Source organism: Sapajus apella, unplaced genomic scaffold (genome assembly GCF_009761245.1).
Source record: "Sapajus apella isolate SASKATOON/1434 unplaced genomic scaffold, GSC_monkey_1.0 scaffold32, whole genome shotgun sequence".
Lineage (NCBI taxonomy): Eukaryota > Metazoa > Chordata > Mammalia > Primates > Cebidae > Sapajus > Sapajus apella.
In genome coordinates, this window is record NW_022436972.1 from 5,936,514 (window position 1) to 5,962,903 (window position 26,390).

At 39.7% G+C, this 26,390-nt stretch overlaps 1 protein-coding gene across 13 annotated transcripts in view; it reads left to right on the top strand.

Annotated features, from left to right (window-relative positions):
* The window catches only part of FRY (FRY microtubule binding protein), a 469,586-nt gene that overhangs the window by 367,256 nt on the left and 75,940 nt on the right, over positions 1–26,390 (top strand). For all 13 annotated transcript variants that reach the window (XM_032294839.1, XM_032294841.1, XM_032294838.1 and 10 more), the window contains 7 exons: positions 6,942–7,041; positions 7,371–7,542; positions 13,729–13,985; positions 14,766–14,912; positions 16,031–16,199; positions 17,477–17,567; positions 24,559–24,641. In XM_032294839.1, coding sequence (XP_032150730.1) covers positions 6,942–7,041; positions 7,371–7,542; positions 13,729–13,985; positions 14,766–14,912; positions 16,031–16,199; positions 17,477–17,567; positions 24,559–24,641 — 1,019 coding nt within the window. The remainder of the gene's footprint in view (positions 1–6,941; positions 7,042–7,370; positions 7,543–13,728; positions 13,986–14,765; positions 14,913–16,030; positions 16,200–17,476; positions 17,568–24,558; positions 24,642–26,390) is intronic.

Below are 26,390 nucleotides of genomic sequence, written 5' to 3' on the forward strand. Positions count from 1 at the left end.
TTTTTAATTAAATGTTGTACTTTAAATAGCTATCTTGAGCTACCAGATCAAGAGAATAAAAATGAATTAGTTTTAAATTCCAATCTGTTATTGGTCTAAGTTAATAAGAACAGTATTTTGGAAGATGTCTACTTTTAATAAACCTAAAATGAGCATGCTATTTAGAGAGACAAGTTTCTCCTTAAAATTTTTATCTTTTATAAAGATAGTAGATAACATTTCATATCTAAAGCTTTCATTTTCCATAATCTTAGTAGTAGAGTTTTTATTATAGATTTTAATCTCCATAGAAGTTAGAGCAAATGAATGTAACCAAAACTGTCTGATTTTCCATAAAGTTTTATTTCCTGTTATAAGCATCATTAAAAAATATACTTTAGGACATTACCAAAAGAACATTGTGACAAAAATCTCTTTCTCCAGAATGCTTTTTTTTTAATTTTCAGATATTTCAACATTCTAAAAATAAAGTTTTGTTCACATGACCCTTTGATTTTAAAAATATTTTAGAATCCATGACTTGGACTTCTTTCTTTGACAAGAATAAGTTTCACCTCTTCACTGCCCTTCTCCCAGTGAACCTGGCTTGAACTATCCTAATCAAATTTATTGCATTGCATGGCCATCTCATAAAATATCACACTGCATTTCTCTGAATAAATCTAGGTATTTTTCCTTAGGGAGCACAAATAAATGCTTAATAAATTTAGCAACATAGTCTCAATTTCAATAACATCTCTAGTGACAAAAATATTAGGTCATAAAATCTGCTGTGTTCCAAGTATTTTTTAAGGTATCATTGTACACGACCTGGGTTTCTTAGACAAATATTGCACATCTTTTTGGATTCGTGACACTCATCTATTCTGAAGGAAGGGTGGAGGGCAGGGAAACACAGTGGCTTGACCCCAACTGTCCAGATAGTGACCAGCATTTCTGCTATTTCTCAACAAAGGGCATATTCAGAATTTAAAATTTCAGCTGTGGCCTAAATTTGCTCTTTCCCCATAAATTCTCAGCCTGTGTCGTCTAGACAAGCCTCTAGAGAGGCCTCAGCATTGTGCTTGTCTTTGCAGTACTTTTTCTAAAAAGCAATTGTGATATTTTCAGCTCTTGCTTGATTTGTCTTCTGTAAGTTTGCTTCTAAAAAGCAACTAAAGACCTTATCTTATGAAATATGTTTCTGAAAAGTCCTTTGCAAACTGAATCTTATTTTAAGTTTCTCAAACAAGTTATCTATCCAGTAACTCCTACAAGTCATTTTCTAAAGCAAAGAATCCTTCTTTTAAAATAAATAATTATCTCCTCCTTTTTCAAATAGGCATGATTATATCCTGGATTTATTTGTAGAGGAATATGACAGTTTATAAGCACATTTATTTATTAAGAAACCACTCATAATTGACTTTAAAATACCTAAAAAATTGAATATTTTTAAATGCTTTTGTTGATTTAAATTTTCTATTTTAGTTTTGGAAAAGAGAATTTGCCATTTTTGCATGATCAATGTATCAGTGTTGATTAGCTGTGGCAATGGGGAAAAATGGTTCTCTACGTCCTTGTTTTTGGTTACTTTTCCAGCAGTAAAGGACTGTGTGTGAGTGTGAATGAGTGAGTGTGTGCGTGTGCATGCTGTGAACTTACTGTTCTCCAGTCAACACTCTATAGCTATGCCATGCTGTGACTCTGGCGATATTAGGAGACAGAAAGTCAGAATAGAACTTGAATAGGACCAGAGGAAATGAGGATAAAGACAGAAAGTGATGGTAGAACTGGCAGTATTAATTTTGCAAAATTTTTCATAAAATATGTTAATCTATTTGATTAAAAGCTATTAAAAACAGCTCAGTACTACAATTTAGTACAAAAAAATTGCTTATTTGTCAGGCAGCATTAGTTCAAATAACTATTTGGCTTCTGTATATGTCCTTGTTAATTTTCCCCTCACTCCAAACGAGATTAGAATAAGATAGATAAGGAAATTGGGAAAGAAACTAAATGACTTTCCAAGGCTATAAATCAAGATAAATTGTGTATTAAGAGTGTAGGCCGTTTCTAATCATTAGCTTAATGCACCAGAATTCTCTTCACATTTTAATTAACAACATAAAAATTTCATTATTTTTACTTTTACCCTGCCAGCACACTCTTAAAACATGTTAAATAGATGTTTTAGAATTGTATGTGAGAACAAAGTACAAAGTATTGATTTTTAAAGAATTTTGTTGGATTTATTTTCGGTGGTGGTTTTCGTTGGCATTGTTTGTATGTTTGTTTTTCTTTAAGTTAACTTTCTATAAATCTTTCCTAATTTAAGTCAGGCCTAGCAAATTTGAATTCCTAAAAGTAAATGCCCATTTCTTCAGGTAATAACATCCATCTGTCAACAAGGAAGACGGACAAAGTTTATGATTCATAAATCCCAATCCCACTACCTAACTGATGATAAATAGCCTTATTTGGTTGTGTCAGCCACCTGGAGTATTTCAGGAGAGCAGAGTTGGGAAGCTGGGCTCCGGAAACGTACCATCTTGGGTTCAATCCTACTCCACCTCTAACCAAGCTCTGTGTTCTTGAACAAGCTGCTACAGATGCCTACCCACTAGTAAAATAGGGTTAATGGCAGGGTTAGAGTAATGATTAAACGAAAACAAACTCTTGGTCTAAGGCCTGACACGTGGTAAATACCCCATAAACACTGTTATTCAATAGTTGTTGGAGGAGAACAGCTGTGAAGTAATCCCCTCAATTAACTAGTGAAATCTTTCTCTTCAGAATACCTCAGAGCCATCCTGACCTTTGTCACTTAGTATTAGGTAAGCCAGAGCTAGCGGGCATTTCCCAAATTCTTCAACATCTCCTCTCTTCCAGATAGTTTTATTTCTTGTTTCCTTTTTGAGTCATATCTACCTCCCATATTTATTTTATCATTTGATTTTTATTTGGTATGATCACAGCTGTCTTTGTTTATCTTTTACCCTTCCTCTGCCTATGCTGAATAATTAAATACTGAAAGGTATAAGATTCCATTTCTCAGCCTGTTTTCAACATCTAAGTACAGACATTTTATTTGTACTCTTTTGCTTATTTGAAATTTTCTCATTGTTTCTTCCTCTTGGTTTCTTTCATTTTCTAAATCTGTTATTCTTTCAATGTTATTGCTCATGAATTTTATTCATAACATTCAACAAAAAAGTAAATGCTCTAATTACAAGGTCAAGTGCATGGCCTTGCCTAGTAAGAGAGAGGCTGAGGCTATATCTGTCCCTTTCCTGCCTTTAAATTCCCAGCAATCCAGCAATATATTTGGCATATATATAAATGTATTAAATTCCAGTATCAGAAGACAGAGATGTAGGTAAAGCATCTCTGCTACTATAAGACTCAGAAGGGAGTTTCCTTTCTACTTTTATAGTTAGAAAGGTCTGTTCCAAGATACAGGAGTTTGTAACAAGTCCAGATTACACTGGCTATGAAATGCACTATTGTGGGTTGTCTAGGAGACGCGAGGCATTGTGGATAAGAGCTTGAATTGTTTGAAGTCAGACTTACCTAGGAGTCTGGCCTCCACCACTTCTACATGACCTGAAGCAACTACTTTTCTCTAGGCCTTGAATGCTTGTTGTGAAGATTAAATAACAATTCTAAATAAAGGTCTTGGCACAGTACCTGGCACAAAGTAAGCACATAATAACGTCATTGTCACACATTTTTCAATATTATTCTTAACACTCATCATCATCCTTACCGTCATCTGGGGGTAGTTCCCCAGTTTTTCCCATCAGACCCACCAAACTTACACTGTGTTCAGTTAAAAACACAAGTTACAGAAAAGTAATCATTTTGGAGTGAAAATTAATAAACCTGTTTTGGAGGGGAATATAGCAGTATCTGCCAAAATTCTTAATGTGCCCTTTGACTCTGCATGACCTCTCTATGAATTTTTTTCTAAAGAAAGGCCAGCACATTTGGTGTTCGCAGCACACAATGAAAAATTGAAAACAGTCTAAATGTCTATCAATGCATGTCAAAAGTTGGATTCCCCAGGAAATAGACTGAGATGGAGATTTGAACGCAGGACATTTATTAGGGTGTGCCCTTGGGGTCAGCATCTATGGGGAAATGAAAGAATTAGGACTGAGAAGAGAAAAGAAACCTCAGTCATTCCCACTGGGGCTGCTGCTGGGGAACAGCTATGACCTTGACCTAAGCAAACCTCTTTGGCTGAAGGCAGTTCCCAGAGAAGGCTTCAGATCAAGGATTCAGCTGCCATCAGTTTAGCTGGAGGATTGAGTGCCTCGTCCTGAAAGAAGGATCTAGGTGACACACCACAGTACTCATTACAAGAGTAGTTGTTTATGATATGTTCCTAAAGTGAGCCTTTATAGTTAAGACAAGTGAGCGTTGTAGTTCAGGAAAAAGCAGATCATCAAACAGTACAGACAGGTAGTATAATCACATTTGTGTTTAAAACCCTTTGCATTGAAGGAGAGGTATTTTGATGCAAATGTTCACATGTAGACTTAGAAAACAGCTGAAATGTCAAAATGTTGACAATAATTGCCTCTGGGATTAAGAATAACAGTTGGGAGAATGAAAGGACATGAGATACTTCGTATTTTATTTTATTCACCTACCTACAAGCAACACCAACTTGCAGCCTTGTGAGGGAACCATCCTTAGGTTGGACCCTCTAGCCCTATGTGTTGCTTGAATCTTTTAGAAGAAAAATATATTCATGTATTATTATGTCATAAAAATTAATATTTGAGTAATGTTAAAAGAAGAAAAACGTTTTCATGTGTTTAACCAATTCTTACTATAATTTCTCACTGAACTTAATGTAAAATGGGATATATTTATAGTAGGACATGCCTTTCTGAAAGGGTGATTCTCATTCTGTTTTCTGTTGCTTATAACAGAATACCTGGAACTGGATAATTTGTAGAGAAAGCAATTTATTTCTTACAGTTATAGAGGCTAAGTCCACAGTCAAGGGGCCTCATCTAGTGAGGGCCTTCTTGCTGATGGAGAAGTCCTGATGGGCCTTCAGGACTCTCTGCAGAGTCCTGAGATGGCAGAGGCCTTCACATGGCAGGAGAGTTGAGCATGCTAGCTTCTCTTCCTCCTCTTATAAAGCCACTGGCCCCGCTTCCATGATGTCTGTCAGTCCATTAATCCATGAATAGATTAATCCATTCATGAGGGCAGCCTCATGACCCAGTCACCACTTAAAGTCCCCACTTCTCAATACTGCCACAGTAGGGATTAAATTTCAACATGAATTTTGGTGGGACAAACATTCAAACCAAAGCCGTGATTTTCTAAAACAACTTCTTAGACAGTGTAATTATGTAGAATCAAAAAAAATGAATCCCAAGGAAAAACAGCTAATATGTTTTTTCACCTTCAAACTATCTTTTTCTTCCTGGTTTGTTTGAAAATAAATAAAGAAAATAAATAGTAGTTACCCACCTTCTACATATAAACTGTTCAATAGTTCAACTCAACCAGGTGCAGTTGTTCACACCTGTAATCCCAACACTTTGGGAGGCCAAGTTGGGAGGATCAGGAGGTAAAGACAGCAGTGAGCCATGATCAAGCCACTGCACTCCAGCCTGGGTGACAGTGAGACCTTATCTCAAAAAAAGAAAAGAAAACAAAAAGTTCAACTCACCAGGAGTTTTCTGCTTGTGACTTCTTTCCACTATAATCTAAGAAAATGCATATAGTAAAAAGATGACATCTTTAAATAGTATTACATAGCCAGAAAAAAATGGACTTAATCCCTCTATTCTATGTGGTTATACTGCCAATTGCTGCATAATCTATTCTCTGTGTTCCTCTCCCCGCATCCCGCACACACTATCGTTTACCAAATCCTGCTGATTTTATTTCCTTATTATTTCTCAGACCTCTCCCTTCCTTCTGTCTCTACTGCCTGAGTTCAAGCCCTCATCAGTTCCCATTTGGATTCTTGTAAGAGCTTCCACTCTTGGCTCCATACAATCCATTCTCCACACAGCAGCTAGCGTGATTCTTCAAAAAGTGAATGCCATTGCCTCCCTCCCCTTGGCAAGTCCTGTAGTGCTTCTCTGAAACTTTTAGGGTGAAGTCCATAGAATGGTTATCTTCTGAACCTACCGACTGCCCTAGCCTCACCTCCTCCTATTCCTCTACTTGTTTATTGTATTCAATCTACTACACAAAGATTCTTCCCTTTTACAATAGGTATCATGCTGTTTCATTCTTGAAATCTTTCAAAATGCTGTTCTCTGTCTGGAACACTCCTGTACTACCCTTTCCGTGACCTGGCTAATGTCTCCTGATGCTTCAAGACTCATTTTACTCATTTTCTCTTGAGAAAAGACCTCCCTAAGCCCACACCTAATGTAGGTGTCCCTCATGAGGATTCTTGTAGCATGCTGTAGATGCTCCCTCCATAACACTCATCAGAACTAGACTGTACAGGTTGCCTCTGTGACGAAACTATAAGCCCTCCTTAAGAATAGAGACCAGCCTTGCTATCTTCATATCATCGGTACTTTGCACGCTGTTCCTGATAACTGTTGGCACTTAATAAATTTAGATAAATCAAATGAAAATATTAATTCAGTGAGCTATTGAGAAACTTAGTACATGTATCCTTTTCTGTCTTTTTCACTTGTCATTGGTTTTCATTAAAATCCATTTACATCACATAGACTTTTGTGTTCTTTTATCTCGATGTCCCAGTATTTGATTTTAAACCAAAATAAAGTCATTTACCATTATCTACCAATTAATAGCAAAAGAAGGAGGCAAAAAATGGCCAAATGGGGGTGGGGATGTCATCAATAAGTGACCAAGGTCAGCATGCCAGCTAGAATTTTAAGAGGTAATAATCTAGCTATGCTGTCTTATAAACCATGCTGTTTTGTTTCATTTTGTTGTGTTTTTAGGAACTATCCCTTCGACATAGTGACATTGTTGAACCTTGTTCTATTCAAGGCCTCTGACACCAACAGAGAGATTTATGAAATCTCCATGCAGCTCATGCAGGCACGTATCGTTTACTGGCGTAAGAAAATATCCGTCCTCGAGTGTACAAAATAGAAATGGTATTTGATTACCTAATCGCCGTTTATTGATAGGCCTTTGTTTATTTCTGCATATCGTTTGTGGCTATGAAGAGTGAGAAAGCAATTATGTAATCTTTTCTAAATATACTAATTAAATTATATAATCTTTTGTAAATATACTAATTTAATGTGGTTTTAAAATAGGCATTAATTAGTTTTGTTACTTCTAAACTGTGTTAAATACAAATGCTCCTGAGATATCCAGCTAATGTTTTTCATACTACTTTTCACTTTCCTACCTCTTTATAGATCCTTGAAGCAAAGCTTTTTGTATACTCAAAGAAAGTTGCTGAACAAAGACCAGGAAGTATTCTCTATGGAACTCACGGCCCACTGCCACCCCTCTACAGTGTGTCACTTGCCCTCTTGTCATGTGAGCTGGCCAGGATGTACCCTGAACTTACACTCCCCCTCTTCTCAGGTACCAGGCAATAGTCAACAATGACATATGTGATCATTTCTTTGCTCTAAGTAATTTTTCCTTTGAAATTCTAGTTTGAGTTATGGCTGCGCACAGTGCCACTCATGCCTATAATCCCAGCATTTTGGGAGGCCAAGGCTCCTTGAGGTCAGGAGTTCAAGACCAGCCTGGCCAACATGGTGAAACCCCATCTCTACTAAAAATACAAAAATTAGCCAGGCGTGTGGTGTGTGCCTGTAATCCCAGCAACGTGGGAGGCTGAGTCAAGAGAATCACTTGAACCTGGGAGGCAGTGGTTGCAGTGAGATGAGATTGCACCACTGCATACCAGCCTGGACAACAGAGTGAGACTCTGTCTCAAAAAGAAAATTTAGAGTGAAAATTAGTGATAGTAAGTTTGTAGATCACAGTTACTATGGGCTAGATCCAGTTACAAATGAAAGTAAATTCAATAATTTTTTAAATATAAAAAATAAAATTCTTTATCTAAAATAGTGTAGGTATAAACATACATATAACAAATACAAAGATGCTTAGATTCATAATACAAACTTCTACATACATTATATATATGTTTCCCAAAGAAATAAAATTCCCACAAAAGCTAAATATGAACAGTATAACTTATAATACATGTAGTTGCTGCAAGTTGTTTGATGATGTGGTGATAGTGGTGGTGTTTTATAGCTTGTATTTTGCTACATCTATAAGTTATTGAAAGTTTGAATTTTTGTACATTCTTTACAATCTTCATAAATAGTTTTTGTGAAAATTTGTTTTTAAAGAATTGCATTTGTCAACTAACTTCTTGCCTAAGTTCCTGTGGCACTTTGCAAAGAGATAGACTTTGGTCTCTTGAATTCGTCCTCTTTTTCCATCTCTATCAGTACCTCACCACGACTTCTCCATATCCGCCTCAGTCCTTCCCTGCCTCTGCATACCTGACTACAGTTCATCCTCCATGCTGCAATCTATCCACTATGCAAAGCCAAATATGTACAGCACTTAACTCCATAGTGCTTCAGTCCATCCACTGTGCAAAGCCATATATGTACAGCACTTCTTAACTCAACCTTCTCTGCTCAATTACCCTAAAAATAACTGATAACAGCCTACAGTTAGTGAGAGGATAGTAGGTACTAGGCTCTGTGCTAGGCACTTTATGTACATTGCATTCATCACTTAATCTTTACAACCCCTGGTATAGTATAGTGATTAGAACAGAGGCTTTGGAGTCGGGCAGGCTTTCTCTAGTTGTTTGACTGTGGGCAAATCATGGAACCTCTAAATTCCATTCCTCATCTGCAATAATAACGACTACCTCATAGGATGTGAGGATTAAAATGATCTAATGAAAACCAAGCAGTTGGCCCAGTCCTGGCATGGAATTATCACAACTGCCAGCACCACCAGCATCACTATTTTACAGATGAAAAGCTAAGGTTTAGAGATGTTAAATAATTTGCTTAACACCATAGAGCTAAGGAAGCAATGAAGCCAGAATTAAGTCTAGATCTGTCTTCCTCCAAATTGCTATAAAATTAGAACTCCTTAGCCAAGAAAAAAAAAACCCCTCCTTTTTTGAACTTACTTTCTATCTTTTCATCCAAGAATCCTCTCTTCCAATCCTACTGAATCTTTGACCAATGATCCAGGACCTCTTGTAAATCTTTGCTTCTGTACATGCTGTTGAATGGCCCTCACCCCTTCTTCTAACTTCAACTTTCCTTAAGATCTAATTTAATATCCTCCTCTACTGTGCACACCTCTCCATCTACCTGAGGCAGAGTTAGTCACTTCTTTTTGTAATACCTGAAACAGTGGAAAGACCTATGAAAAGCCTTTTTAGTAAATTAATTCTCTTCTTGCAAAACTAAAATTTATTATCCACTTCAACCAAGATTTGAGTGCTGCCTACATGCTAGGCACTGTGCTTGGCTTTCAGGAATACAGAGGGAAATAAAAGTCTCTTCCATCAAAGGTTCATAGTCTGGCAGTAACGATAGATGTTCAATCAAGCCAGGCATGGTTGCCGATGCCTGCACTTTGGGAGGTAATCCCAGCACTTTGGGAGGCTGAGGCAGATGGACCACTTGAGGCCAGGAGTTTGAGACCAGTCTGGCCAACATGGCAAAACCCTGTCTCTACTAAAAATACAAAAATGGTGGTGCACGCCTGTAGTCATAGCTACTCAAGAGGCTGAGGCACGAGAATTGCTTGAACCCAAGAGGCGGAAGTTATAGTGAGCTGAGATGGTGCCACTGCACTCTAGCCTGGGCAACAGAGCAAGATTCTGTCTCAAAAGAAAAAAAAATGCAGGTTTTTAAAAAAGAAAAATGCTCAATGTATCAGACATGGCTGAAGGAGTAATCAATTATTGGGCCAGGAATATCAGGAAAGACTTCCCAGAGAAGTTGATGTCTAAGCTGTAGTTTGAAAGAAGAGTAGAAATTTGCAGAGCAGACAAGTAGTTAACAGACGTTACAGACCAAGAGACTATCGCATATACATTGGCTTAGAGTTATAAACTAGCATGATGTAATTGGGGGATTATATAGAGGTCAGTTTAGGTAACATAACATGCAGGAATGGGAAAAGCTAGAGATGGTCGTGGACAGACACAGAGTCCAAAATCATATCTTGGAAGGCCTTGTGTACCCTAAGGGGTTTGTAGGCCAGCAATCTTCCACCCATGCTTTTTGAATCCCCTTTCAGAGCTCCGTAAACAGAGAGAGCATCCAGGCAAGTGGCTGGGGTTTTGAAAGCCACTGATGAGTTGCAAACAAGAAGAGGGAATATCAAGATCAGAATGCATTTTAGAAAGCCTGGTTGCCGTATGGAGGCTGGATTAGTGAACATCTAATCTAGAGAGAGGAGGCTAGTTAAGAAACAATGGCAATAGTCCAAGTAGGAAATAATAAACGATAAGGGCCTGAACAAAGACAGCCCAATGAGACTGGAGAGGAGAAACCAAAGTGAAAAGTTGCCAGGCAAATGCACAGAAGAGAATGCTACCGTGATATCAGGGAGGTCAGTGGTGATAACCCTCCTAGGAACCCAGTACAGGGAGAGAATGTTTGGGGCAAGGCAGGGACCGGGAGCTCAGCTCAGGATGTGGAATGCAGGCATCTGCAGGACTTCCTCCCATGTGGATGAGACTGGACTGAGGGGAGGTCAGCACTAGCAATTCACAGGAGGATGGCAGGGATTAGAGCCGTGGGCACCGATGAGACCAGGAATGGAGAGAGCAGAGTGGAAAAAAGGGCCTGGACACTTCTGCAGACCGGTCCAAGGAAGAGCAGAAGGGTGAGAAGGATTGCAGGGAGAAGGGTTTCATGGAAACGTAGAGGAAAAAGAGTTTTAGAAGGATAGAGTGAGCAGTCCACAGCCTCCAATGCTGTAGAAAGATCCCAGAAGAGAAAGCCTGAAAATGACTCTGAGTTTCGAAATTCATTGGCAGCTGTCAGTAGTTTCTGCAGGGAGGTAGCGGCAGAAGCCAGATCGCAGTGGCCTGGCTGAGAAAGAATGTAGAAAGAGATGCTGGCTCTCCAGTGGGGTGCAGAGTCAGAGGAGGAGTTTTAAGGATGAGCGATAATTGGAGCATGTTTATTGGCTGAGAGGTAGACACTAGGAAAGTGGGAGTGGTTCACAATTCAGGAGAGAAACAGTCCAGCACGTTTAACAAGATCAGAGGCTCCTATGAGTTTCAAGCAAGTTCAACCTACATTTCTTTCAAGAATTACCTTTTGGCTGTTTTGACTTATGATAAATTACTTTTTTAAAGTAACACAGAAAAATTAGGAGGTTATAATAGATTCCAAACACTTGTTTCTAATATAAACCCCGTGGTGAAATTTTTATTGCCTATAATTTAAAGTGACCTAATTACTTTTAAGCAGCCAGACAAGTTGTTCAGGTCCCTCCCAAAAGAGCATCCACTGACGTCTCACATTTTATTTAAAGTGTTTCCGGAGCGGTGAGTAAGGGGCTGTTGACATGTCTATGGCATTTTTCTTTTCTTGTTCCCTCTTAAAAAGGGAACCACCCTTGCCTGTCCAGGAGCTACCTGGGAGCCTGGGATACCTCAGACTGACATCTCCACTCTCTGGGTACTGATGTCTGTCAGACAAAATGCAGTTAACATAATAAACAAGCAAATTACATAACACGTGAGAAGGTTATCTTTGCTACAAAAAGTCTGTAGATTTTTATACCATTGTTAAAAGATAGGTCTTTTTAATAACTACTCTCTCTCTCTCTCTTACTGGTTTTTGGGTTTTTTTTCCCCCTCTCCAAAGTCCAGATCCTTCTAGTGGAGTTTAAATAGTTCTCCCACCATAAAACTATTCTAAGTCTTTGCACCCAGAAGTCATTTTTCTCCACCAAATCCCCACAACACTCTGTTTGTGCCTTTCTGGTGTCATTTGTCACTGCTTCCCTTACCCCAGAATGACTTGTCAACATAATTTGTCTGAGTCTCTCTCTTTCTTAGGGACAGGAACTGCATCATTTGTCAGTCTTTGCTGTCTTTGTCATGCCTAGCATAGTGTCTTGCACCTAGAAAACACCTCATACTTCGGGACAAATGAATGTTCTGATTTTTTTTTTTTTTTTTGAGTTGAAGTCTCACTTTGTCTCACTGCAACCTCCGACTTCCAGGTTCAATTTGTGTCTCACTGCAACCTCTGCCCCCCAGGTTCAAGCGATCATCCTGCGTCAGCCCCCCTAGTAGCTGGGATTACAGGCACGGGCCATCATGCCCAGCTAATTTTTGCATTTTTAGTAGAGACAGGGTTTCACTGTGTTGGACAGACTGGTCTCGAACTCCTGACCTCAGGTGATCCATCCGCCTTGGCGTCCCAAAGTGCTGGGATTACAGAATGTTCTGATTTTATAAGGATTTGAGTATGTGATATTATAACAGTTGCATACATCAGTCACATCCATAAATGTAGAAATTAAGTATATTTTGAAATTTTGACATATATAATAAAACACAATAGCTTAGCACTGTGTGATTATTATATACAACATTATAGTCTTCAATATAAAAAAATTATGATTTTAATTTTAAGAAAAGGGCCAAATCAATTAAAGCTGCTGTTTCAGAGGATCCAGTGAATTATCTTGGTATAATTCCTGGCATCTGTGTTGTTCTATTATTTAACAGCCATGAGCCCTCTAAGTGAGATTGCATCGCCACACTGTATCATAACACCTGCATGAGACTAAGCTTTCTAATTTCCCTGAGGATAAAACACCTTCTCTAGATATGAGAAATAGGAGATTACATCGGAGCCTACTGCATATACATAAAGCTATGCTTCTCTATCTAAGAAAGTTTATTTGGATTATAAAATGAAATGCTGCTGGCAGTGAAACAATGCCAGAGTGCTCTGAGAGAAAGTAATGGTGAAATGTGACTGGACCAGACGTAGGGCTTCACTGTTTGGACTCACTTGTCTCACAAGGGACACACAGCTCTTGGCAGGCACCTTCCACGTGCTTAGCAGTTTTCAAGAAGACTCTGCAAACTAGATTTATTCTTCTTAGAGATCCACGTCACTTCTTAACAGCCAATGTTTCATGGAAGACTCTTTGTAAAACACTGGGTTAGTGGAAAGATAATCATTGGTGTTAGAATGATCCTAACCACAATTTGTGAGAGCCTGCTGGATGATAGGTGCCGTGCTGAGCACGTTGAATTTATTATGATTATATCTTTTAGTCATTTCAGTAGCCTGATGTGGGGCCTTAATCAGTCCCATTTTAACAGATGAGGAAACTGAGGAGCAGAGAGGTTAAGTAACTAGCCCAGAGTCACATGCAGCCAGTATGTGGTAGAACTGGAATCTGAACACATGCCCTTCTGACTCTGAGTCCCTGATTTTGTCCACACTCTGATATACATCTTCCGCTAGCAGTGGATTTGCACTCACTCTGCTTATACCAAGCCTGTGCTTGCCCCGCAGTGCTATACATTCACCTCCACAGGGCACCAGATGTGGAGCAACAAGCTTGCAGACAAGCCTTGGTTTTAGGAGTCTGTAGCCTGGGGGAGCTACTGTATATGAAAGTGCTTTGTAAATGTAGGACACTGTTCAGCCTGCAAGTTGGCATTTGAATTTTCATTTATTTTGGCGGAATAAGATATGGATGGCTCTCTGTCCCCGCAATTCTCTTTAGAGGTAAGCCAGCGATTCCCCACGACACACCCCAATGGGCGCCAGATCATGCTCACCTACCTGCTGCCCTGGCTGCACAACATCGAGCTGGTGGACAGCAGGCTCCTCCTCCCAGGGTCCAGCCCCAGCAGCCCAGAGGACGAAGTCAAGGACCGGGAGGGCGATGCGACTGCTTCTCATGGGCTAAGAGGAAATGGCTGGGGCTCTCCAGAAGCCACGTCACTGGTCCTGAACAACCTCATGTACATGACGGCCAAGGTAAACTGAGGGGAAATGTGCTTCAAGTAGCATGACTCCATCAGCAGAAAAAACCCTGGGTTAATCAAACCCCATGCTTCAAACCCAGGGAAAATGGGATTCCTTTAAAATCACATGAATGGGGATAAATCGTGGTGATGGTTGCATAGTAATATGAATGGACTTAATGCCACAGGCTGTACACTTAAAAATGATGATGATGGGCCACGCGTGGTGGCTCACGCCTATAATCCCAGCACTTTGGGAGGTCGAGGCGGGTGGATCACAAGGTCAGGAGATTGAGACCATCCTGGCCAACATGGTGAGACTCCATCTCTTCTACTAAAAATACAAAATGTGGTGGCACATGCCTGTAATCCCAGCTGCTGGGGAGACTAAGGCAGGAGAATCACTTGAACCAGGGAGTCGGAAGTTGCAGTGAGCTGAGGTTGCACCACTGCACTCCAGCCTGGTGACAGAGTAGAACTCCATCTCAAAAAAAAAAAAAAAAAATGGTGATGATGGTAAACATTCTGTTATGCATATTTTACAGCAATTTTAAGAATAATAAAAAAATAAGCCTAACATATTAAAAACTCACCTGAATAGGTATTGTGCATGACTGATTAGTGCACTGTTAATTACTGTTCACTGAAAGATGGCATCTTTCTGATAAATAGTCCTGTTTCCCCCTTCTTATGATTTTGAGATGGTCATGATCCTTAAAACTATTTTCAGTCAAACATTTTACCTCCTTACAGTTTTCACACATCTCTTGGGCCGGTTTTTATTTTGTTATAGTATGGAGATGAAGTTCCTGGGCCAGAAATGGAAAATGCTTGGAATGCTTTGGCCAACAATGAGAAATGGAGCAACAACCTGAGGATCACCTTGCAGTTCCTGATTAGCCTCTGTGGGGTCAGCAGTGACACAGTTCTTCTGCCCTATGTAAGTGTCTCTCAGACCTTCAAGAGTGATTGTTCCTGCAGGGACACCCATGTGCAATTTGCAAGTCAGAATGTGCTCTTTGCCCAGCTAAAATAGAGATGTCCAGTTAGTCACATGAATCTCCTGTGAGCCATCCCGCCATTACATAAAAGTTCCCTTCTGCCCCTAGACACGGGTTATGTGTGCGAGTAATGCCTCTATCATCTCCTTGCTCTGAGCCTTGGGACACAGAAACCTATTAATATAGGGGGTGGATATTTTTCTAGCAGTTACTGAAAGCTTCCTTCTATAAATATTAGACCTACTCTGTGAGAGACACAAGTAAAATGTTGTATTATCACTAATAAAATATTTCATGTTTATATCTTGATGCTCTTGAAACAGAATAAAAAAGCAGAGTATCCAGGTTTTTCTCTTTAAATTAAATGGTAGAAGAGAGAAGTAAGTACAGAGAAGTCCTTCTGAAATGTCTGATATTTACTCTTGGCATTTAAAAGTGATAGGATCAACAGAATGGACAGCATTTTTAAAACCCAAACTCAATTGGCATTTCTGTGCTAGTTGTTTTTGTGACAGGTTTATGCCTTCCTGCTGCTTTGAGTCACATAAGCCTCACTGCGGCTTGCAGGGCTTAGGTTGGCCCATGAGGCCTGTGATAATGTGGAGCTTTAATCCAGAGTTATTTTTAAAATCTAAAACCATAAAACTCATTTGTTTCTTGGGGAGAAGAGAATAGCAGGGGACTGGATTCTGTTTTAAACAAAAACAGCCAGCAGGTTTTTTCCCAGGGCTTGTATAAATAAAATTATTTCTGAAGATGAGACTTGGATGGCAAGTTTTCAGTTTCAATAGAATTCACTTGCCCCAAAAGTGACTTTTTAAAACTTAGCCATTAGAAAAGGCAAGGGCTTTAAGAACACACTGCTGTCAGACGTGCAGGTGAAGAGAGATGAATTTTAATCCAAGCCCTTGGTTCATCCTAGGATAGCACAAAGATTAGCTATCAGGGTGACAGCTCCTGCATGATGACACGTTTATCTAAATGAGAGGCTTAATGGTCTAGCGTTCTTATGGACTAGGTCTGTGAAACATCCCTTGTTTTCTTTTTTTCTCCTCAGATTAAAAAAGTGGCAATATACTTGTGCCGTAACAACACCATCCAAACCATGGAAGAGCTTCTCTTCGAGCTGCAGCAGACAGACCCCGTGAACCCCATCGTCCAGCACTGCGACAACCCGCCCTTCTATCGCTTCACGGCCAGCAGCAAGGCCTCCGCAGCAGCCTCGGGTCAGAAGAGCAACTGGGCAGATGCCTGGTCACAGATCCCTGGGGTTTCCTTTATGTAGATCCAGAAAGGATATGAGAATGTATTTATTACTTTTTTCTTACTCCTGCATGTGCATTCAATTATGAGATGGCTTAAGAATAACTGAGACATGGGCTGGGCACAGTGGCTCACGCCTGTGATCCCAGCACTTTGGGAGGCCAAGGTGGATGGATCACTTGAGGTTAGGAGTTCAAGACCAGCCTGGCCAACATGGTGAAACCCCATCTCTACTAAAAATACAAAAAATTCAGTGGGCATGGTGGTGTGCGCCTGTACTCCCAGCTACTCCCAGGAGGCTGCAGCAGGGGAATCGCTTGAACCCAGGAGACAGAAGTTTTAGTGAGCTGATAATTGTGTCACTGCACTCCAGCTTGGGTTACAGAGCAAGACTCTGTTAAAAAAAAAAAAAAAAAAATCGAATAACCGAGGCTCTTAGGGACTGTAGGGTTAATGAAATGATCTTGTAAAGATGACTGAGAATCTGTGTTCCAAGCATCCTCCATCATAGAACTTTGTATTTCAGCCGATCCCAGCCAGGACACTGCAGTCACTCAGGAATTTCATTTCTGCACACTCCTTCTTGTATCTGGACCCTCTCTTGGCTAATATTCCCCCAGTGTTGACTAAAATACCCTCCCAAAAGTATTATCACTTTTGATAAATTGGTGTCTCAGCATCCTTTGATGAAATATATGCCGTCCTCCTCAAATTCCTTGAAGCCTGCCTCCCTTCTGCTGACCTCATGCAGTAACTGCCTTCTAATTCCCTCCTCCCCTAGTCTTCTGTGCTCTCCGTTCACCCTGCACCCTGCCACCAGAGCAGGGTTCTTACAGGGAAGCAGTACCACAGCAATCAGAAGCGCTAGGTACTTGGCCTTACTTCGCTAGCATTAGTTTAATAACTCCTAGACCCAGAAATACTAAAGCAGCCAACAGCAGGACCAGCCAACATAAATAAGCTCATTACCTAAGTGGCCACGAAGAAGGGCTCTCAAGAATGTAGCCTCGCTTTACGAGAGTTAAGGAATTTGGTTTGACCATAGCAGATGTCTATGATTCATTTCAGTGGTGTGGTCTTGGAAAGTTGTTTAGAATGTCTGAGATTGTGCAGGAGATGTAAGAAATCTTCCAAACATAAGATTTTACAGGAAATCTTTCCCTGGAATTTCTTGAGACTTGAGCTTGACCCCTCAGCTTGCATCTTTTTCTAAGTGTTTTTCTTCCAATCCCATCTATAGGAACCACCTCTAGCAGCAACACAGTGGTTGCTGGCCAGGACAATTTCCCAGATGCAGAGGAGAACAAGATATTGAAAGAATCTGATGAAAGGTTGGTATACAAATTTGACTTAATATCCGGTATAGTGTTCCGCAGTAATCGATACAAAGACATCAATACAGGTTTGTGGAGCTTCATAAATTTTGCACATACATAAAAATCCTTCTTTGTTCTTATAAACCCAGACCTACTTCCCAACTCTACTCTGTATATTCCTAAAAATAAGAATTGTTTCCGTGCAAAGTCAGAGAAGAGAAAGATTAAAAAGCGTGTTGTTCTGGTGGTGGAATTCCTCTTACCCCAGGGCTTAGTAAAAACCATGAGTTATTCTCCTAGTGGGACCAGACCATCTGGAATTAAAGAGAATTGCCATGTGAAATTTTCAAACCTGATTGTTGAATAATTTCTTAGAGATAGAGTAATCATCTTGAGGTGAGTTATATGAAACATCATCATTTTTATTTTACTTTTGCTTTGTCCTGTCTTGGTTAACCAAGAACACCATCTTTTCCTGCCGAACAAAGTATCTATTCCCTCCACATTAGCTCTTTAATAATAATATTTCCCCCATATCTCAGCCTTCTTATTGCCTTGCCTACTCATCAGTAGTCAAATCAGAATCACTCTTTCCTGCAGTTGATTGTGAAGAACAGGGAAACCAACCAGGGGAGAAAAAACTCAAATTTTTAAAAATGAAAATTAGGATGATCCTGATGGTATTGGAAAATTCCTTGGCTGAGCATTTTATAGTGAAAGGTAATGAGGGAGCCCTTTTACTGAAGAAACTAGTAACAAGGATGAGATCCTCACTAATTCATATTAAAGATAATTTAGGGCTGAGCACAGTGGCTAACGCCTGTAATCCCAGCACTTTGGGAGGCCGAGACAGGCAAATCACAAGATCAAGAGATCGAGACCATCCTGGCCAACATGGTGAAACCCCGTCTCTACTAAAAATACAAAAAAAAAAAAAAAAAATAGCGTGGCATGGTGTTGCATTCCTGTAGTCTCAGCTACTCGGGAAGCTGAGGCAAGAGAATTGCTTAAAACCGGAAAACGCAAGTTGCAGTGAGCCAGGATCACGCCACTTCACTTCAGCCTGGCGATAGAGCGAGACTCCATCTCAAAAAACAAAAAAAGACAATTTAGGGGATCAAATAATGAAGTAACTCAGCCCAGAATGCCCTGGGGAGCCCATAGTGCTTCCCAAGCATCCTGAGGATTTCACTGTGTGCACTGGGACACAGCAGGGGCTGACGTGGAGAAGACCCGACCCAGGGCTGCTGCCGCCGGGGCTCTGAAGGCTCCTTCCCTAATTCAGGCAGCTGCCAGATTCCTCACTGCATCACTGAGCGGCTGTGTTACCTTTAGGCCGATGCTCATCCATACTGGCTCCCCTTCGGACAAAAAGCTCAAACCCAGCAGATCATGAATTATAGACCTTGTCCTTTGTAGTTCTCTAATAAAGGCCTTTATTTCTTTCTCCAGAATGAATAAAGGTTTTTATACTCCACATATCAGTGAAGGTACAAGATTATTAATTGGCATGTTATTTTTAAGTCTGTATTTGCTATTAATATTACCTTCTTCAGAAAACTACCTTATGATAAAAATCTCATTGTTTCTCTAAAGATATTTTTACTTCCTCATTGGAATGTAACAGTCTTGATCATTTATTGTTTCATCTGAGTTTCCCAACTGAATATTATTTGAGGTAGAAACATTGTAGATCCCCATATATTAACATCTCATTACGAAGGCCTCTCTTTAGGGCCAGAGTTGGAGTTTCCTGCCTAAAGTTTTTAGTGGTGGCTTTGAACTTAAGAAGCCAGTAATCCCTCTAATATCAAGATCAGAGAGCATCTTCAAGAGAGATTTCCTTGTTTAGCTCTTACTCCTGCTCTGTCATCATATCTGTTCATCATTGGAAAGCCTGATGCAATTATCTACCCATATATATCACACATATACATACACATCAGATTCTCTTATACTATTTATCTAGCTATAACATATTGATTGATCATATTCAAATACATGTGCAAACATATGTCTGTGAACATTCTATCCCAATGGATGCCATTATTCCATTGATCCTGTACTGCACCTACACTATTTCTCCACCATATTCTTTCTTTTCTATGAAAGTAGGCTATGCCCTCAGTCTAAAATCCTTTTTTCTCTTCAATCTACTTATTACTCTTCCCTCCTTGTACCCTGTCATGTTGATATATAGGTACTTACAAACACACTTATCTCAACCACCAGATTTTTTTTTTTTTTTTTTTTTTTTTTGAGACAGAGTTTCGCTCTTGTTACCCAGGCTGGCGTGCAATGGCGCAATCTCGGCTCACCGCAACCTCCGCCTCCTGGGCTCAGGCAATTCTCCTGCCTCAGCCTCCTGAGTAGCTGGGATTACAGGCACGCGCCACCATGCCCAGCTAATTTTTTGTAATTTTAGTAGAGACGGGGTTTCACCATGTTGACCAGGATGGTCTCGATCTCTTGACCTCGTGATCCACCCGCCTCAGCCTCCCAAAGTGCTGGGATTACAGGTGTGAGCCACTGCGCCCGGCCTCAACCACCAGATTTTAATTCCCAGAGAATACAGATAGACCATGTATCTCTTGCACCAAGCTTGTCCAACCTGAGACCCACAGGCCACATGTGGCCCAGGACAGCTTTGTTTTTTGTTTTTTGTTTTTGTTTTTCTTTTTTTGAGATGGAGTCTTGCTCTGTCGCCCAGGCTGGAGTGCAGTGGCGTGATCTCAGCTCACTGCAACCTCTGCCTCCCGAGTTCAGGCAATTCTCCTGCCTCAGCCTCTCTAGTTGCTAGGACGGTGGCTAATTTTTTATATTTTTAGTAGAGACAGGGTTTCACCGTGTTAGCCAGGATGATCTCCATATCCTGACCTGGTGATCCACCAGCCTTGGCCTCCCAAAACGCTGGAGTTACCAGCATGAGCCACCGTGCCTGGCCCCTAGGACAGCTTTGAATGTGGCCTAACACAAATTTGTAAACTTTCTTGAAAGATTATGAGCTTTTGTATGTGTGTGTGCTTTTTTTTTTCCTTCTAGCTCATCAGCTATTGTGTTAGTTTAGACAACTCTTCTTCCAGTGTGGCCCAGGAAAACCCAAAGATTGGACACCCCTGTCTTACTCATATTTCTGTCCCAAGTGATTAGTCTACTGTGCTGCACATAGTAGGCATTTTAAATTGTTTCTTTGGTAAGTGAATGAAAATAGGAGAAACATCACAGCCCCAGAGGTGGATAAGCTATTCAGCCACCAACAGTCCCCTTTCTCTTACCCTCCCAGTAACCATCTCAGAGGACAGCAGTTTACTCCTTTCTTTACAGTCCTTGTATGCAAAGAGCCTGCAGAGACAGTGTTGTTCAGAAACACCGCCCTAGGCTGCTGTGTTGTACCCCTCAAAAGTGGGGGCATCTCTTCCACCATATCCACGGTTGAGCTGAGGGAAGCACCGTGGCGTTGGGCAAAATAGCCGCGCTGGTACCATGTTCTTGACAACTAGATTAATGGTCCTTTGATGTGACTCAGTAATATTTAATAACACTATTCCTACTGACAAAAGCACAAACAGACCTTATAGCTTATAGTAAAAGAACATTAAAGCAAAAGCAAAAGAAATGTGACAAGCTAAGAGGAGGGTAAGATAGGTGGTGGCTAAGTCCTGACCAAGGAAAACTACAACTTATCATTAACCTAACCTTGAGGCCCCAGCAGCAAAAGTAAAAAAAAAGAAAAAACAAATTCTATGACATTCAGCGTTTTTTTAAAAAGAAAAAAACTATCCAAGTTAACAATAATCTATTATACATTTCAAAATAGCTTGAAGAGAATAATTTAAATGTTCCCAGCATAAAGAAAAAATAAATACTTAAGATGATGGATATCCTAATTACCCTGATTTGATATTTACACATTCTATGCATGTATCAAATGACCACATCTATCCTGAAAAATGTACATCTATTGTGCAACAATAAATAATTTTTAAAAGCTATTTATTAGAAATTAGAAAGTACATCTACACTCTAAGTAAGATTTTTTATGTAGTTTATTTTACTAGGCAACAAAATGAACATATACTTATTAAAAGAGTAGTTTATAGAAATTTTTGAAGTGTGCAGAAACAATCTTCATAAGTTTTGGTTTTTGTTTTTAAGACAGGTTCTCATTCTGTCACCTAGGCTGAAGTGCAGTGGCACAATCACAGCTTACTGTAGGCTCAACCACCCAGGCTCAAGCAGCCTCCTGCCTCAGCCTTTCAAGTAGCTGGGAGTACAGCTGCCACCACACCTAGCTCATTTTTTTATTTCTTGTAGAGAGGGGGTTCCACTATTTTGCCCAGGCTAGTTTCAAACTCCTGGGCTCAAGCAATCCTCCCACCTCAGCCTCCCAAAGTGCTGGGATTACAGGCATGAGTGACTGCATCCAGCCGTAAGTATTTTCAATACATCAATCTTAATAAAATATTTTTATAAATTTATATGCCAACAAAAGGATTTTTCTTAGGAAACTAAAGCAGTACACCTCAGCTGTATAAATTTTGAACGACCTGTATTAAAACAGATAATTTCTATCTAAACCAATAGTGTTATATTGGTGTTTATATATATATATATATATAAACCAATATATATATACCTAATATATATTAATTTACTATTAGTTCAGTTATCTAAGTATTATTAATTTGAGCTAAATCAACAAGGTAAAACTGAGGGGAACATTTCATCCTTCTGATTTTTCTCTTACCAGAGCTATTTTCATGATATGTTTCTTAAGGTGTGTACCTTTGATGTTAAAAGACATCAAGGATTCTACTTAATCCTTGAAATTCTTCCAGGAACCACATCCAAAATAAGCTTCTTCAACCCAGAAAAGCAAAGGAAAATAACAGATTTTACACTTGGGAGTCCATTTTTAACTTTTTCTTTGCCAGATATACACTTTGCTACACTGTGGTTTCAGTCTTCTCCAGAGCGAAGAGAATAGTCTGGAAGGGGCTTGCTCCTCCCCTTTATTCCAGCCTCATAAATAAACTCCACCCAACACCCCTTTAGATCCAGCTCAAAAGGGAAAAGAGACACATTGCCATCCATCCTGTAATTCTTCCCTGTCCGGGCCCTCCAGAGCACGATTTAAAACCCCACATAGAGCACAGTTCCCCGGTTGCTGGAAGTGCCGTGGCGCTGTCCACCGGATGGAAACCTGCAGATGTGCTGTTCTTTCATCCCTGCTTTTGTTCCTTTCTGAATGATGTCTGGGCTTACCACATGCTTTTATCCCTTTGCAATTATTAGCCTAAATATGATTAAAGAACTTCTTCAAAAGGTAATAATTTTGTCCCTTTTCCAATTTATTTTCATCAATACCAGTCTGATTTAGTTGGCTGATTTGTATGAAACTAAGCCAATGTCTTAGATATTCTGTTCTTAGAGATTCACAAATGCCCAAAAGATATGACAGTGAAGAATGTTTGAGGTATGAAATTACTGGGAAGAAGATGGCTGTCAGAAAGTGGGGAAACACTGTTGCAAATATCTAAGAAGTGAATAAAACCAACCTTGTTATAGTACATTTCTATAATTCAGCAAATCCAAATCACTGATGCAGTACTCTAAAGTTATACACGTGGGACAAGATGGGCATCTTAATGGTATATCTGGGACTTCATGCTGAAACATTACTGTTTCTCTACACATTCGTGAGGACAGCAATAGCCCTGCATCTTCCAGTGTTTCCAAAAGAAATAGAGTATTGATCTGTTATGAGTTAAGTCAGAACACCCAGTCAGTAATGTAGAAAGACACACCTATTTTGGCTTGAGTTTTCCAGATATTTCTAGATAGCCTTAGTACTTTGTTTTGACTACATATGTATTAAGTTGATAAAACCTGCTGCATATCATTTTATATAAAATAAATATAGACGTACTATTTTACCTACACTGCCCCTGAACCACACCCTTGCCCTTTGAGAAATATGCTATTGATTTCTTTCTACAAATCCTAGGTAGAAGCATCACCACTAATACCTTAAAGTTGGACAGTGTCTTGCAGTTTTGGAAACAGTCTCACATCCTTTCTTTTGATCCCCCAAACAGCCCCAATAAAATAAAAGATAGAGTATTATGTCCTTTTTGCAGTAGTAGAAACAAGTTCCTCAAGGAGGTAGAGGCCTTGGCTGCAATCACAGAGCTAGTGAGAGAGAGCTCAGCCTTAAAGCCTCGTGTTCCGTGCTGGGAGGCAGCATGGCACTGAAGGCTTCCTGCACTGCCACCTCCCTGTGGTTGACACTGGACCAGGTGTATAGCCTTGCCTGCCCTCAGTTTCCTCATTGTAGAATAAATAATGCTTATCTTGAAGATGAGCAAGCAAGATTAAATAAGATGATGTCTATGAGTTCCTATACTTCAGCATTTTTCCTTTCCTTTTTTAGTTTTTTTTTTTAGGGTTACTTCTTAAGAACCCGCAAGAGAGACCAGACCGAAGAGTCCCTCTGGTTATATTACTCCCCAACTAGGACCCTTCCTTGAACACTCTCAAACTATTTTAAGAGAAACTTTAATGCTGGGTAAAATCCAAGATTTATTATAAAACTATTTTTGTATATTTCCATTCTATCTACCTTCGGTCATTCAATCATTCAGGAAATATTTGTTGACCACCTACCATGTGTCAGGCTATGTAAATAAGGGAATCATATTATTCAGCATCATGCCCATTTTTTTTCCAAGTCAAATGTTACCATTTTCTAGTTTGATCAAAATATTAGACTTAAAATTTCTGTCTTTTCAAGGTTTGAACTTGTGCTTATGAGCAAGAGTGACCACTGAGCCTCTGAGGGAAACAAGAAATGTTTGGAGTACAATTTTTACAGCATTCCTTTAAGAAAAGCATCATTGGAACTAGCAGCTGAAAACCCAACCACTAAATCATAGTGTCTGTTTATGAGTGAGAGCACCTACACACCTATGTCAATATTTCATGGCAGTTGTTCTTGTATTTGAAGGTTTAGTAATGTCATCAGAGCCCACACTCGCCTCGAGTCAAGATACAGCAATAGCTCTGGAGGGTCCTACGATGAGGATAAAAGTAAGTACCAACCGGCTGTGGGCTTTCAGATGGAGCACAGGTGGTCAGAGGATGGAAAATGAGTGCTCCCATTAGTCTTGGTCTAATGACTAAAAGGGCCAGTAAATATTAAGTAACCATTTAATCCAACTATGTAGATGAGCATAGAGTCAGCATCCTAAACAGTTATTTTTTTTAGAAAAAGCCAAGTCATGGGCAAATCAGAATTATAAAAATTCAAACTACTATCCAATCCTGTGTTTTTATATTCTTGGCATTTTTTCTTGATGATGCATTTGGGAAAAGGATAGTAAGTCATAGTCCCATTAGAAAACAAATGTTGTAGTTCAGTTTTTTCAACTGTCTTGCGAATGGGTTTAACCTTGAAGCTTTCAAAATCTGCTCACTCAGGATAGGATCTGTTTTCATGTTGAATTTCTCAGCGGCATAGTCTCCATAGCATAGTGAATACCTTGCTAACCTGGGAGTTAGCTTTGTGACAGGAATTTCTTCTGGTAGTTGGGAAAAGCAAAAAGGTCAGTGCATTTACTGATTTTGTTTAAGCCCTGGACAGCTTCTGATGCTATTAAGCAGATACAGAGCATTAGTTGGTCACAAGATACAGAAATTCTGAAACCAAAGAAACTGCCAGTGACATTTTAGATTTGCTAAGGAAATCATTAACCTATCTTGTGAGATTTATTCTTCTCTGTTGGCAGACATTGTAAATCTACTGATATTTCCTGCATTAGGTTCATTTTCTAAGTTGGTGCATGGGGCTTTTGTAGTTGTTGTTTTGAATTGTTTTGTTTTTAGGGAAATGTACAGAGTCAGATAAGAACTAGGTAGTTCTGATGAGGCCGCATTTCAGCTACCCTTGCTCTACTTCTGAATGCCCAGACAGGCATTCATTAAAATACCAATCATTAAATTACCAAGGGAAGGCATGTCTAAAATCCATATGTAAATGTCATGCTCTAACATAGGTTAAAGTTAAGCTATGTCCCTATAAAACTTTCACTAGTGTCCAGGTGCGGTAGCTCACACCTGTAATCTCAGCACTTGGGGAGGCCGAGATGGGTGGATCACCTGAGGTTAGAAGATCGAGACCAGCCTGGCCAACGTAGCAAAACCCCATCTCTACTAAATATACAAAAAAATTAGCCAGGTGTGGTGGCAGGTGCCTGTAATCCCCGCTGCTCAGGAGGCTGAGGCAGGAGAATTGCTTGAACCCGGGAGGTGGAGGTTGCAATGAGCTGAGATCACGCCACTGCACTCCAACCTGGGCAATAAGAACGAAACTCCATCTCAAAAAAAAAAAAAAAAAAAAAAAAACTTTCACTAGAGCTGTCAATAGGAGGTAAAATAAAGCTGTTTGTGGTTTCCTTCCTTTCTGTCTCTCGTCAGAGGATTGTACCATCCAAACACTGAACAGTCAAATCTCAGGACCGTAGGCCATTACTTCTAGAAGGCACCAGATATTAGAGATGTGGAAAGCAGTACCTTAGAAACGGAGAGTTGGTTCAAGGAAAGTTTGGTTACTGTGACAATATCTGGTAACCCAAAATTTAAGGACAGAAAAATTTAAGTTTAGGCCACCATAAGTTCTCTCAGTATATTTTGGCTGATTGGATATATCTGAGAACATCATTGAAACAAAGAATAACATATCCTTTCCTAACAGAAATCTCACAGTTTACTTTTTAGTTCTTCGGTATTCTTCCTTTTTGTTTTCCTTTCAAGTTTTATTGAAGAATAGCTAATTACTTA